The 15,310-nt window shown below is 42.0% G+C and overlaps 1 protein-coding gene across 4 annotated transcripts in view; it reads right to left on the bottom strand.

The window, feature by feature from the left end:
* Positions 1 to 639: 639 nt before the first annotated feature.
* The window catches only part of LOC311035532 (type II inositol 3,4-bisphosphate 4-phosphatase-like), a 58,344-nt gene continuing 43,673 nt past the window's right edge, over positions 640 to 15,310 (bottom strand). For all 4 annotated transcript variants that reach the window (XM_084043802.1, XM_084043803.1, XM_084043804.1 and 1 more), the window contains 11 exons: positions 14,893 to 15,058; positions 14,392 to 14,613; positions 12,966 to 13,110; positions 11,819 to 12,000; positions 9,239 to 9,362; positions 8,766 to 8,892; positions 8,240 to 8,380; positions 6,612 to 6,709; positions 5,988 to 6,085; positions 4,235 to 4,389; positions 640 to 2,307 (listed from right to left, as the gene is read on the bottom strand). In XM_084043802.1, the coding sequence (XP_083899928.1) occupies positions 2,175 to 2,307; positions 4,235 to 4,389; positions 5,988 to 6,085; positions 6,612 to 6,709; positions 8,240 to 8,380; positions 8,766 to 8,892; positions 9,239 to 9,362; positions 11,819 to 12,000; positions 12,966 to 13,110; positions 14,392 to 14,613; positions 14,893 to 15,058 (1,591 nt within the window). In that variant the 3' untranslated portion in view covers positions 640 to 2,174. The remainder of the gene's footprint in view (positions 2,308 to 4,234; positions 4,390 to 5,987; positions 6,086 to 6,611; positions 6,710 to 8,239; positions 8,381 to 8,765; positions 8,893 to 9,238; positions 9,363 to 11,818; positions 12,001 to 12,965; positions 13,111 to 14,391; positions 14,614 to 14,892; positions 15,059 to 15,310) is intronic.

Raw genomic sequence — 15,310 nt, 5'->3', positions numbered from 1 at the left:
CACACACACACAGTTGTGCCTTCATCAGAAACCTGATGAAGGCCAAACTGTGGGCGAAACGTTGTGCTGACACTTTGTGTTAAGGAACATATTTCTGAACAAAACACGAAGGAAAATAAAAGCCTTGAGATCGAGGCTAGGAACATTCGTCAGATCAAAGCTGTTGTGTGGATTCTTTTCATTTTAAACTCATGAATGAGACACAACATAGAATTTATATACAGAAATTATTCTTCCCTGCAGTCCATTGTTCACTAGGTATGTGCGTGCAATGCTGAGTAGGTATGCCTGTGAAATGTGTTTTGTGTTGCTGCAGTATCCCTCAATGTCTTTGGATAATGCTATTGTTTTTATGGAACAAATTAAACAACATATTAGTTTAACTCATTTAAAAGTAACCTATAATGACTGAGAGTTGTATGTGTCAAACAGTACCAGAGTAGATGTAATCAAATAAACGATTCAATCAATTGAAACATTGTTGAAGAGACTGGTGGCAGAGTTGCCAATGAATTATGTATATATAATGTAAATGATTAACAGATTAATTGCAGACAATGCTTAGTTTTTTGGAAATCAAACCATTTTCTCACAATGTACATAAAAAATAGATAGACCTTTATTGATCCAGAGGGAAAATCAGTTGTCATAGCAGCACTGCAGTAAGGATGAAATGGGTTTAAATTAAAATACATTGCAATAAAGTAAAATAAATGTTTTTAATCCAACCAAAAATAATTAAATTTGAAACAATCGTTCTAATTTGATCAAATTACAAATGGTAAAATTGAAATGATAAAAATAAAAAGTCTCAAACAAATACAGCATAAAATGATCAAAATCACTCTTCATGAAGAAAGAAGAGTGACTATCTGTAAAAGTGAATTATTACATCAAGTGACTTTCTTTGCTTCATGGATCCATAAACACTTTCTTTAAGCAGCACCTTTACCCTGTGTTGTCTGAGCACAAACTATATACAGAGTATCAAAATAGTTCACAAATCAGTTTTAGTTTTTAAAGAACAGCAGAAATGTCTGAAGTTATCACGGTCTCTTTCACATTCACTCCCTATGAATATTACGTTTATTCATGTTGTGGGAAGTTGGTCAAAACTCAGTTAAAGGTCCAACCAAACAGACTATTTAATTTAGACTGCACACAGTAAAACCCTCAGGATTTCTGAGGATCCAGAGAATGAAGAGGCTATTCTCTCTCTCTCTACCTCATCTATCTGTTCTCTCTCTTCGCTCTGTTCCATTGTTAAAATACATTCTCACAGGGCCAGATGTTAAACAGCTCCCAGATCTCTATAAAGGCCTGAACACACCAAGTTATTGTCGGGAAATCGGGTTGTCGAGAAGCGGATGTGAAGCCCCATCAACAGATTCAGTTAGTTGATTTGACGCCAGTGGATATTGTCGGGAACAGAGAGTTTTTCCCTCACATTTAACCCTAATAATACATTATGTGCAAACTGGAAAGTTAATTTGGACAGCACACTCAGAGAGACAGAGACTTGAGGGCACTTCAGGAACACACTTATTTCATGGAACACAGTCATTTCTGGCAATATAACCATGGAACCTATGGCGATGGAACGCCATAGGTTCCATCAGGAGGTGTATGTGTGTGTGTGTGTGTGTGTGTGTGTGTGTGTGTGTGTGTGTGGGGGAGTGTCTGCCTGTCTGTCTGTCTGTCTGTCTGTATTACTATACTTGTGAGTACTTAGAAACAGACATTGTGAAGACCATTTTCCTGGTAGATACTAGATACATATTTATTTGACGATAAAGAGGGATTGCAGCAGTACAAAAGTTGCAACTAACACAACACAAACACTAAGTAGTGGTTGTTTTTAAGGTTAAAATTTGTTTTAGAGTTTGAATTACAATTAGGTAAAGATTCAGGTTGAACTTAGGGATATACTTGGAAATTTGGGGGTTAGGGTTGGAGTTATGGTCAATTTATTATTATTTGCACGCCAGTGTCGCGCACCGGAAAACGCAGCGCCACACGTTGTGAGCGTGTAGATCCGCAATTTTCGGCTTCAGTAAAAAATCGCAACATTTTGTAAAAATGGCATTCATATAATCACTGTGCTAAAACGTTGATGTCCTCACAAGTATAGTAATACAAACGTCTGTGTGTGTGTGTGCATGTGCCTGTGTGTTCTAAGTGTCTCCCTTGCCGTATGTCCCATCAGGAGGTCTGTAGTGTTTGGGGAAGGTGAGCAGCTGAACGCTGTTGAAGGCGTACTTCCTGTTTCCTGTGTTCTTCTCTACGTTCTCCATCCTGCTGCCCTCCCTGGAGGAAACACACACACACACACACACACACACACAGTCAGGTATATTGTGTATGTTCATACTTATAGACACACGTTACATAATGTATACTGTACACTATGTGCATGTGTGACATGTGTATAAAATGTAATAATAAATACTTATATAGTATAATATTATGATAATATTTATAAAAAACACAAATCTACACTGTCTCCCTCTCAGCCGTCCTACTGTGTCCCTTAATAGAGATGAGTCAGCCCAACTGACCATCACATCTGGATATTTCCAGGTGTTTCCTGTTCACTGGTATTGTCCCAGTAAAACCACCAGGCTCAGTATGAGCCAGAGGACCAGTACGTGGGAGGTGACCAGTAGAAACGCTACTGGGTACAAGTGGCGGCCGGGGGCTTTAGGGGCCCCGGCGTGCAGCGTCTGGGGGTCGCGGGGGTCCGGGGGCTGGTCCCCTAACTCTACCCCAGATATGGAGCCCCCTGAACGGGCATAGCAGCCCTCCATCTGACCCCAGGACTGATGGGACCTGGAGGGTGGTGACAGGGTGTGTGTGTGTGTGTGTGTGTGTGTGTGTGTGTGTACAGGTAGAAAGAGAAATGAAAGATGGAGAAAGAAGAGGAGGGAGGGAAGGGAAGCAGAAAGCGAAGAAAAACAGGCAAAGTGAAAGAAAGAAAAGAAAGGAAGAAAGAAAGAAAGAAAGGAAGGAAGGAAGGGACAAAGAAGAGAGAAGATGATGGCGACACAAACAAAAAGAAGAATAACATGAAGAGAATCCATTTTAGGAGAGAGAAGAAAAAAGAGAAGGAAACATAAAATTAGAATCAAAAACTTAAATTAAGAAATGTAGAAAGGAGACGAGGAAAGGAGAGAAGGAGACTAGAGGAGTGGACAGGATACTAGAGGAAAGGAGAGAAGGAGACTAAGAGGTGTGGACAGGATACTAGAGGAAAGGAGAGAAGGAGACTAGAGGAGCAGACAGGAGACTAGGGCAACTATTCCCAAACAGTTTTGCTGGAGCCCGCTGAGCTGTGATGCCGATTTTAATGATAATATAAAATATAATATAAATAAGTAATGTTAAAAATGTTAAGACCTGGAACTGTGTCATTTTTAGATTTGAGCTAAAAAGCATTATTTTACACTTTGGGCTATTCAAAAATAGCAGATATACAAGCTCATAGCGCGGCACCGAGTGCCGCGCTACGAGCTTGTAGATCTGCTATTTTTGAAAAATCGTGAAAATGTGTGCAAATCTTTGAATATATATATTTTTAAAGCGAACATTTTTAACTCAAATCTTTGCTTCTGGGGGGTCCCTGGAACAAAATATTTTGATGGGGGTCCGCGGCCAAATACATATAATTTTGGGGGTCCTTGACATGAAAAAGATTGAGCACCACTGATATAGAAACATAGGTTTTTCAGAATACTGTTTACAGAATACAGAATACTGTTTACGAGATTTAGGAAACATGTAGAATCGGCTTCAGGTCTCAATGGGTTAAGTGGGCAGATAGTAGGTGGGCTGTGAACGGCCTTGATCCATAAAAGGTTGGGAACGCCTGGTCTAGGGCATATGAGAGGACTCAAGAGGAGACTAGGGGATACAGTGGGAGAGGAGGATACTAGAGGAGAGGAGACTATTGCTGCGTTCACACTGGCAGCTACAAAGATACAGGCTGCCATTATTTTACAATGTAAGCCAGCCACACGAAGATGCAAAGATGCATCCAACGTTTGTAGCTGCTACAAAAGCTACTAATATGCTGTGTAGCTTTGTATCTTTGTAACTGCCAGTGTGAACGCAGGATAAAGGAGCAGAGAGTAAAGGAGGGCAGTTCATAATTTATGCGGGGAGAATGATTCATGTTTTCAGATACTGTAACACGCACACACACACACACACACACACACACACACAGAGTGTGTACCGTCTCATGCAGTCCAGTGCAGTGTAGAAATGTGCGTTGCTGAGTGTGTGTTGGTCTCTCAGTATCACACACTGTTCCAGTGTGACAGACATGGATGTTCTGTCTTTGGCACTTTTACAGCTGGTCAGACGCACTGCATTCAGCCTGCGACACAACTGAGAAACACACACACACACACACACACACACACACACACACACACACACACACAGTGTGAATAATGTATTTATATCCACATAAATACAATATAAGAACATACTGTACACAATGATGATGCAAATAGATAATGTTACAGTCAGTTGCAGTACATCAGCCACATTGTTGCCTCCACACAGGATGGTAACAGTGCTGACATCACAAAACGGTGTACATTTCATGGGTATGAAAAACAACACCTCCTCCGTATCGAGCGGCTACCAATGATACTGAACTAGGGGTGTGCCGATAAACAAATGTCACGATACGATACACAATATTAGGCTCACGATATCGATGCGATATTATTATTACTATTATTTTTAATTATCATCAACTTTGGCGATCATCTCCAGTTTAAAAGTGCTTTATCTATAAAACACATAAAGTGTTTTACACACAAAAAGAAATACAATTATACAAGCTTAACTCTCTCAGTGCCAATGAAATAAAAAAATATGTTCATACTGTGCCAGCAATTTTTTAAAGTAAAATAAAAGTGCTCAGGAGCCGAGATACAGCCTTTTTCAGTAATAAGTTAAACAAGAAGTGAATGGAGCAGCAAATCTTCGGATCACGATATCTTGGGTTCTGAACATTGTTATTTTTTTAACTCGGGATTTTTCGTTCTTGGCACTAAGGGCATTCAGAAAAAACTCGGGATAACTCGTTTTGTAGCACTGAGAGAGTTTAGGAACAAGTGAATTAAGTTCTCACTATAAACGTCTTTGTTTCAGAGGACATAGGGACACAAATATAACATAATTACTGCACAAATATAAATTCCACTAAAATCAGAGTCATATTCTTGATCATATTCATTTTTGACAAATAAATGCATATATGTTTTAAATATATCGCGATATATCGCGGGACGATATATCAGCACACCCCTATACTGAACAATATCTTGTTAAATGCTTGGCTCTTCTCTTAAGCCCAGTACAAACCAAAGATTCTCGACATGACAAAACTGTTGCTCGTCGCAACGAGCCGAGTTGAAACTTGCAACCACTTGCAACAGAATCTCCAAGACTGTCCATTTGGTGGCTGTGCGCTACTCTTTAATAAAAACTGTGTAGCCTACATTTACAATTTGTTTCGTTAGTTATACATTAATGTCTGCTAATGTTCCATTTCAATTATTTATTAATGGGAAGGTTGGCGCTACCAAAACAGGCAAATATTATCGTATTCTCTCATCACAACTTTCTTGTAGCCTAAGTTAATACTGATGATAAAAGTAATGCTTGCAAGGCAATCCTCTTCATAAGAAATGACATGTCAAGAAAAAACATTTTGTAATTATAGGCTACCATAGACTGAGACACATGAGAACAGGTTGAAAAAGACAAAGGCAACGTGTGTGTCTTTGTCTGGTCTGGTCTGGCCTGGCCTGCAAGTAAGTTGCATCTTCACCAATGTGGGCTGTGACCTAAGTGTGTGTGTGTGTGTGTGTGTGTGTGTGTGTGTGTGTGTGTGTGTGTGTGTGTGTGTGTGTGTGTGTGTGTGTGACAGTCCTGGGCTGATCTACAGGGTTTCTGTGGTCCAGTCTTACCGAGGCCGCATTCCACAGAACCTCTACATTCTTCCTCTTTCTGCTGTTCAAACTCCTCTCCAGAGACCACAGCTGCTCTGACACAGATCCCAAGTCAGCTGGATGCACAGAAAAACACATAATAAAATCATTCAGTGACATTCCGGTCAACCAATAGTAAGGAATACAAGGATCAGATGCAAGATCAGTGGACACATAATAAGAGATAGTAGTTATGCTTGTCTTTTCTTTTCAGGTTACAAAACTAGTACAAACAGGCAGATACAGAGAGACGGACAAGTTGAAGACAGACATTCCCAAGCCAAAACCCCGCCCCAATCAATGTGACTGGCTGAGACGTGCGGACTGCGGAGGGAGCGCTTGTTTAGGTTGATGTTACAACCTATTCTGTCCACCACAGCTAGCCAAGTCGTTCATCAGTGCACGTGGCCATCGAGTGCGCATGCCCTGTTCTGAGCCTCCCATCTCAAGTAATCTAAAAAGTCATACATTTACTGTAAAACCTGGCACAATACTGTATGCAGGATGAGCGTGAACCAAAATGTGTACTCCCCCAAAAATTGGCTTTGGAATCACATACAAAAAGGACACACACTCACAGGACAGACAGACAGACAGACAGACCTGTCTGAGGGAGTTTTTCTCTCAGTTCACTGCAGTAGTTCTTCAAAAGTTCACAACTCTTGTGGTTTATTCTGTCCTGCAAGGAGCTATCGCCAAACCTAACACGCGCACGCACACGCACACACACACACACACACACACACACACACACACACACACACACACACAGTTAAGATAAACGTTTATTGATCCTGTGGCTAAATCCATGTAGCTGAAACAGCAGTAAGAATGAATCACAGGTACAGGTAATAGTAAAAAAGACAAGAATAAGATCAAATACAAATCTGCACTTTTTATTGTATACCAATAGTTAGGGTTGTCCGATATTGGCTTTTTTACCGATAACCGATATACCGATATTGTCCAACTCTTAATTACCGATACCGATATCAACCGATACCGATATATGCGGGGATTATTGTGATTAGGGTAAGCTCAAATTTCATATCACACACACCATATACAGTAAGAACTCCTGTAACTTATTTATAAAGCAAAAAAAAAAAAAAAAAACATTTTTTTTTCAAAAACCGATACTGATATTTTCCCGATATCAATTTTTATGCTAATATCGGGAGGCCGATATCGGACATCCCTACCAATAGTATAAATGTACAGTCTAATATTAGCATGAACATATATCTATCACCTATAAATGTCTATATATGTACAGATTAAGCAACACCAATTTTATATAATGATATTATGCATGTTTTGTTTCACTTTTTATGACTTAAACTTCACAGACTTTCTTTGAATACAATTGGCTTGGTTTTCGTCTACCAAAACTGCCACCCACGCTCAGCAAACCGAGCAAAATCGCTCATGTCTCTCCGTCTCTCCACGGAGAGGATGAGCCTGCAGCTGCATGTGCTCCTCATCCCCACTAGATCGTCATAGAGGGGATGAGAGGGTTCATCGGGACAGCATACAGCTAACCTCATCATCCTCCCGCCCGCAATCACGTCCACACTGTCCAGTTTAACTCCAAATACAGAGCTAGCCGTCCTCTGTTTGTTGGCATCCCTTGTGTTAATGTTAAACCCCAGGTGTGCGTGTTATATAGTTTTGGATTTTTCATTTTAGTTTAGTTTTAGTTAGTTTTGGATATTTCTTTTCTAATTCAATTAGTTTTAATTCGTTTTTAGAGCGGATTTGCTAGTTTTGTATTAGTTTTTACTTTTGAAAATGCTTAGTTTTTATTAGTTTAATGTTAGTTTGAGTCTTTTTTTCATACTTTGGGTATTTGTCAGGTGCAGGATTGAAAAGTAAGTATTGTGTAATAAAAACGTAACAAAAGATAGCATTTAAAAATGTATTTTTTTCATTATTTTGTTTTTGTTAACTATAATAACCTTGGTGTGCACTTGTATTACTATGTTTGTCCCTACAAGTAAGGTAGGATTTCAGGAATAGACATCATGAGGACACAAGGGAAAAGGCTATTTTATGGTTCAATAATGAATTGGGGGGTTAGGTTTACAATTAGGAAAATATTCAGGTAGGTGTTAGGCTTAGGATTGGATATTTAGAGGTTAGGTTTAGGGATTGTGGGTTGGAGTTATGCCTGATTATATACAATATATAATATATAAGATATACGGTATATAAGACAAGTGTGTACATACCTCTCAGCTAGACTCTGTTGTTGGTTGATCCCGATGTTAAACAGGACAGGCTGAATCTTTAAGACACACCCCTCCTGCAGTTCCCGTGGTAACGAACCGTACATCTCCGGGGGCAGCGGGACTTCGACAACAAAATGACCCCTAGAGGGAGAGAGACTCCATGCTGTGAGAGTCTGAGTGTTTCGTTTCAAGAGATTCAAGATTCAATATTTTCTATTCTTTGTTCATTTTGTTAAAGTTGTTTGTGTGTGCAGTCTTGATATGCACCGTGTGATATGCCAGTGCGCGTGGTATGTGTTTAAATACTGAAATATTGAGGGAGTTGTGTGAGAGGGGGGCTATGTACGATTGTGTGCGTGCGTGCATGCGTGCATAGCTTCCACATACACACACACACACACACACACACACACACACAGGCAGCCAGACAGATACTGAAGTTAGCATCTGAAACAGTCTATGTGAGCTGTGAGCTGTGTTGACACAACGTTGGCGTGTACGTGCACAGTTGCACGTGGGCACGTACCGTGTTCCAGTGAGCGTGGGCAGGAGGTCGGCTGATTGGCTGCTCTCAGCGTTAGTGATGGTGAATGTCACTGTTCTCAGGTCAGACACGCCCACGCTCATGTCCTCCAACATGCCTAGCTCTTCACCTAACACACACACACATGCACACACACACACACACACACACACACACACACACACACACACACACACACACACACACACACACACACACACACACACACACACACACACACACACACACACACACACACACACACACACACACACACATGAACAATGGTTGTGATAAGGTGATAAACGTGCATACATATTTAATTTCACATATTTGTTTGAAATACGGTACAGTAGATATGTTTGTTTAACTTTTTTTTCTTCAGATTTATGACAAGTCTGCCTCAAAAATGACAATTTACATGTATTTGAAATATGTTCAGTCTGTGTGTGTGTGTGTGTGTGTACAGTACATACCATATGTACTAAGTAGTCCTTCAAACTGCACTACGAGTCCCACTGTATGAAGTTGTTGTAGAAACACGCAATCCTCTAGTCCTCCATACAACTTTAACAGAAATCCACACACTACTGCTGACAACTAGAGAGAGACAGAGAGAAAGAGACAGACAGACAGTCTATTTTTTGTTCATTTTATTTCTCTCTGTGTGTGTTATGGAAAGAAGTTTACGTATGAGATGCACTACAGTATATGAACACAAACACACAATGACATGACACGACAGCGTCGGGTAGACTACATTTACAACCTATTTTGCCGGTGTAATGCCGGGCAACGGGTAAGGCGATATATAGGCAGACACACACAGTGCTGAAGTCATATCTGAAGGCACAGTGCTGACATCACATTATTGACGTCATAGCTGACATATAGACTGGCCTCGAACTATATCACAATAACTTCGGCGAGCTGATGATATAATTAGTCCTCTTTTAGTTGTTGTTTTACCAATCCTAACTATTAGGAGCAGTGGGCGCCATTAATACAATGATCAACACGGTGTCTGCTTGGTACATACAGTATAAGTTAAAACATGAGAATTAATTACAATAAAGCAACAGCTCAATAAAAAAAGAACAGGATAACCATACATTTTGAACATACAGTAATATAGCTAAAAGCTTGTGTATGTTTGTACTTTGTAGATCTGCTTTTAAAAGACAACACTGTTGTAGCAGTCAGATCTTAGTTCAAGTGTAGAGTTTCAGAGAGTAGGACTTTGATGACTGAGCACACCATAACCGGATTTAGAATGAATTCTGGGTTTATGAGACGTTTATGATGATCTAAGGGATCTGTCCAGCTAAATCTGTTCAGTGTGCATTCAGGGAAGTTAGGTGTGTAATCAGTGAGTTTGGTGGGTATGCATGTAGTGAGCATTCAACAATGCAAAAGACCCGGCCGTAGCTTGCTCCTCCAAGGGAGCTATCTCTCTTGGCGTTGCTTGTTACCTGCCGGTCTGCCGAGCTGCAGACCGGTGTTCAATTCCAGCTCGGTGCGCGAAGCGTTACATTGGTGTCGGAAGTGGTTGAGTACCAGTGGAGCGTGGCCTTGCGTGAGGGACGTGAGTGAACCGTGAAGCCCAAAGGCGCGCTTCTGAAAGAAGGGGGTAGTGTATCGAGCAAAAGACCCGACCGCAACTTGCTCCTCCAAGAGAGCTACTGTAGCTCTCTTGGCGTTGCCCGTTACCTGCCGGAGACCGGAGTTCGATTCCAGCTTGCTGAGCTCGGTGCGCGAAACTCTACACTACAGTATGAAGGACCTAAGCAGTTCAATACAAATAATAAGACGTACTTTAATATCACTTCTTTGTTTAACTCAGAGCCAGTAAGATTAAGTTAAATTAGGATGTGTGCAATATGTTTGGGTTTTAGTTAAAACTCTGGCTGCAGCATTCTGGAGTTTATGTAACACCGGCTTTCTCAGTCCAGTAAAAATGCACTTAGAGTAATCTAATCTACTGAAAAGCATGAACCAGCTTCTCACAATCTGACTGTGATAGGGAGAGTCTAACTTAGATATGTCCCATAGATGATTAAAGGCAGTTTTTGATATATTAGATACTGTATGCGATTCTGAAAGTTAAGCTCGGCATCTAAAAGCACACCTAAGCTCTTGGCATGCTCACGGGGGAGTTAGCAAGGAGTGAATGTGGTGCCTTAAAGCCTTGGAACCCGCTAAAATAATCAGTTTTGTCCTTGAACAGGCAATTTATTAAGCTGGATTTATTCTTAGTATTCCAGTTTCATGCACCAAGTCTGTTGTGAGCTTGTAGATTGGCTATTTTCAGTGTGCGACGGGATGCCCAATCAAGTATAAATCCAGCATAAAGGCCCTGACACACTGCAAGCGTGTTCCATGCGCGTTATCAAACACACACATTGTTTACAACGGCTTCAGCCACACCGGACATCAACTGGACGTGTCAAAACCTGTTGCCGTATCTCTGAGAGCTCGGTTCTATTTTGGAGCGTCGATGCCAGGCACAGACCATCTGCAGTGGTGGAAAAAGTACTCAAATGGTTTACTTAAGTAAAAGTATCAATACTGCAATGCAGAAGTACTCCGTTACAAGTCAAGGTCCAGAATTCCAAATTTACTTGAGTAAAAGTACAAAAGTACTACTAAGTACTACCGGTACTAAGATATTTGAAAATAGCCGATCTACAAGCTCACAACGCGTTGTGATGCGACGCGTTGTGAGCTTGTAGAGCTTATAGAGCTTGTAGATGTACTTAAGTACAGTACGTAAATGTAAGTAAATGTTACTTTTCACCACTGACCATCTGAAATGAGTTGGAGCGACGCAGAACCTCTTTTTATTTCAAACTTGTATTGATGCACGTCAGTGACGCTTTCAGTGTGTCACGGCCATAAGGGGCTGTGTGTGTGTGTGTGTGTGTGTGTGTGTGTGTGTGTATTCATTTGCATATGTGTGTGTATCTTACAGCCTGGCCTCTGAGAGACACCCACACGCACACACACACACACACACACACAAACAACATGTAGTAGGGTAAAACAGTATATCTCACAGTCTGGCTGAAGACGGCATCTCGTCTCTGTCTTAGCTGCGGGGTTCCCTGGGACACGGTGGCCTCCAGTGCTTCCTGCAGGAGGACAAAGTTCATGGCGGCCCTGGCCTTCAACACCGCCTCCCTCACACACTCCCTCAGAGTCACCACCAAGGGGAGCAGCTGCTCCTGCCAGGTGGAGGCTGTGGGGAGAAGGAGAGAGATATCGTCACTGTTGGGTGGAAACCTTGTACGTCCAAACATACAGTATACTGTATGTTATGTTTCAAAAATAGCAAAAATAGCAGATCTACAGAACAAGGTCACAACGCGAGCCATTGCTAGACGTCGCATTTCTACACGCATTGTGAGCTTAGCGTACATGCTGTTTGATGGGGGCGCCACAGGGGCTCCAGTCCAGTTGACGAGTCAGTTTGAAGTTTTTACCATTCACTACTACAAATGAAACGATCCCAGTGCGTATTTCATTTATATTTCGTTTTGGTGCTTTTCCAGTGCATAGAACGGACTCAACTTGACTTCATCACTGCAGATAGAAACCCCAATCTATGTAGCTGGTCATCATAGCTTTGCTGGGAGAGTGTTAAACCAGTGGTTCTCAAGTGTTTTCAGGTCACATTTTGGTATCACCTCACCTCACTTGGAACCTCAGTGGAGGTGATACAAAAGTCACGTCCTTATGAGCTGGCTATATGCAATGGAGAAGCACCATTGACAGGAGGTAAGTAGGCTGCACTAGCGCTCCTGTTTTCGTGTATAGAGGGGCGGGTGTATAATAGAGGCGCGGAGAGATTGCGCCTGATCCCATTGGTTCACCGATCTGTCCGTCAACCCCCGCCCCGTTAACACAACATTACGAGCGACGCCCACTGCACTCTGATTGGTTGGGGAAATGAAACATTTCCCATACCGGGTACACCGACGCACTCCTCCAGGCTTTTATTTTTTAGCAAAACTAAACAATAAAAGCCTGGAGATCGAGGCTAGGAGGTAAGAGATGACAGAGAGAGAGAGAGAGAGAGAGAGACACGTACACACAAATATGGAAGGAGAGAGGGAGGGAGAGTGTAAAGGTGAATGTGGAAGGACAAGAGATACCAGACTAAGGGATGAAACAGATGGAGAGAAACATAATGTCACGTCACACCGGTGTCGTGAGAATTCGTGTCCGCCGGAGATTCCTGTGGCTCTAGTGATGTTACTTCCTGTGGGCGGGGCGCTCGCTCTCGCAGCCGGTCGACCATGGCGATGATGCAGTTCAGACTCTTGGCAACGTTAGCCCATACCCTGTCCTACACACACGCACACACGCACACACACACACACACACACACACACACACACACACACACACACACACACACACACACACACACACACACACACACACACACACACACACACACACACACACACACACACACACACACACACACACACACACACACATGAATAAAATAATATATATATTCAACAGAGCATCTTATATTATAATAATCTGCCTTGTGTTCTGGCGTGACCCTGGGCCCCTGGAAACTTGTACAGCAGCTGGCCTTGTGAGATCACAGAAGCATTTGTCTGACTACACTTCAAGTTACGCCCTTCTGAGCCCTTTCTTGCTGCCTGCGCTCCACAGACTCGGTAGAAAGCAGCACTGAAAAACCCCTAACAACATCAATTTAACTGATTCAAAATGACATTGTGGCTGAAGCTGAAACGATCCATGTGGAAATGATGGAATACCGTTCACAACCAGACCCTCTCAACTCAAGATGGAGAGAGTGATTTGCAGTCCTTGATCTGAAAGCCCTGTTTGGAATTATCCCTTACGGTAACGTCCTTATTGTCACATTTCTTGGAATTGTGTGTCTTCATTTTGTTTAAACAAAAACATGAAAGAGTAGGCCATACTGAGTCCTATTTCATGTCAAGGAATAGATTGTTCCATGTTTATCACAGCATGTCACTCGGAGCATTGTGTTCGTTCTACATAAAACTAAAAGTAATAGCCTGGGCTATTTAAACCATTATAGTATTACCTAATCTTATTGAAATGAGGCTCTATAATAAGATATGTATAGTAGGAATCATTCTTTTCAGCTCGCAAAAGAGTGCTTTTCTCAACACCAACAAATGAACTTCAACCGTAGTTTTACGGCATACAATATTTTATATAAAAAATCCAGTTTCCAAACTGGAAAGGTTTGCAACGTTCGTAAGCACGTATGTTAAAAAAAAAAAAAAACGAATATGCAATTTTGACAGCCCAAACATACAAGAGAGAAAGAAGAATAAAACCAATTGTTTACTGATGAACATGAGCACACGCACGCATGCACGCACGCACGCACACACACACACACACACACACACACACACACACACACACACACACACACACACACACACACACACACACACACACACGTGCGTGTAAACCAATTGTTTACTGACGAACATGAGAGTGCACGCACGCACGCACGCACGCACGCACGCGCGCGCACACGCACACGCACACGCACACGCACACGCACACACACACACACACACACACACACACAAACAAAACTTGCCCACTCTTCTTCGTCATACTCCACGTCCTGACGAGCGGCCTCCTGTTGCCATTGAGACAGTGGGCCCCCTTGACTGGCTGGTGGTTGGCCCCGAAGCGTTCCGTTCCCCGTGGCGACGGGGGCGTGGCCGTTGCGGTGGCAGTGGGCGGGGCAGAGGCTGTGTAGAGAACCCAGGGCGCTCTGTACCAGCTCGTCTTTGAGCGCGTGCACAAACTCATCTGTCTGTTTGCGGATGAAAGTCACAAATATATTTATTATTAGGATTATTGATTAAACTGAATTAAATTGATTTAAACTGAACCACGCTTGAGACTTAAAACTCCAGTTTCAGCTGCAAAACACCTGATACATGTATTTTTAGCGAGACATGAATTTTCAACGGTGTATGATAAGCAAACGGGAGGTCAAAAGGTAAGAAAATCAAAAATATATCACTGGCAGTCTGGGCTTTATTTATTAATTTATTCTGACAGTGAATGAGTTAGTTATGAGTTTGATCACCTTGTGTATCAGTCCATCTACAGTGGCCTGCAGGAGGTCAGGGCTGAACTCCACACAGACCCCCAGCAGCTCCTCAGACAAGCCAAACACCAGAGGCTGCAGCTGGGCCACGCTGGCCAGCAGCTCCCTGGCCCTGGACACCTCCTCTGGGGAGTAGGACACAGCACTGCACCATGGATGGATGGAGACACAAAGATACAGTGGTGTGAAGTAACTTAGTACATTTACTCAAGTACTGCACTTCAGTAACATTTTTAGGTATTTTTTTTACTTTACTGGAGAACTTCCAATTTTCAATAATTTTACTTCTACCCCCACATCTCAAAGGCAAATATTATACTTGTACACCACTATAATTATTTGAAAACTAGATTTTGATTATCTCTCACACACACACACACACACACACACACACACA

The sequence above is a fragment of the Gymnoscopelus microlampas genome, assembly GCF_963454915.1.
Source record: "Gymnoscopelus microlampas genome assembly, chromosome: 19".
Taxonomy (NCBI): Eukaryota; Metazoa; Chordata; class Actinopteri; order Myctophiformes; family Myctophidae; genus Gymnoscopelus; species Gymnoscopelus microlampas.
This window is presented reverse-complemented; position numbering and strand designations above follow the sequence as displayed.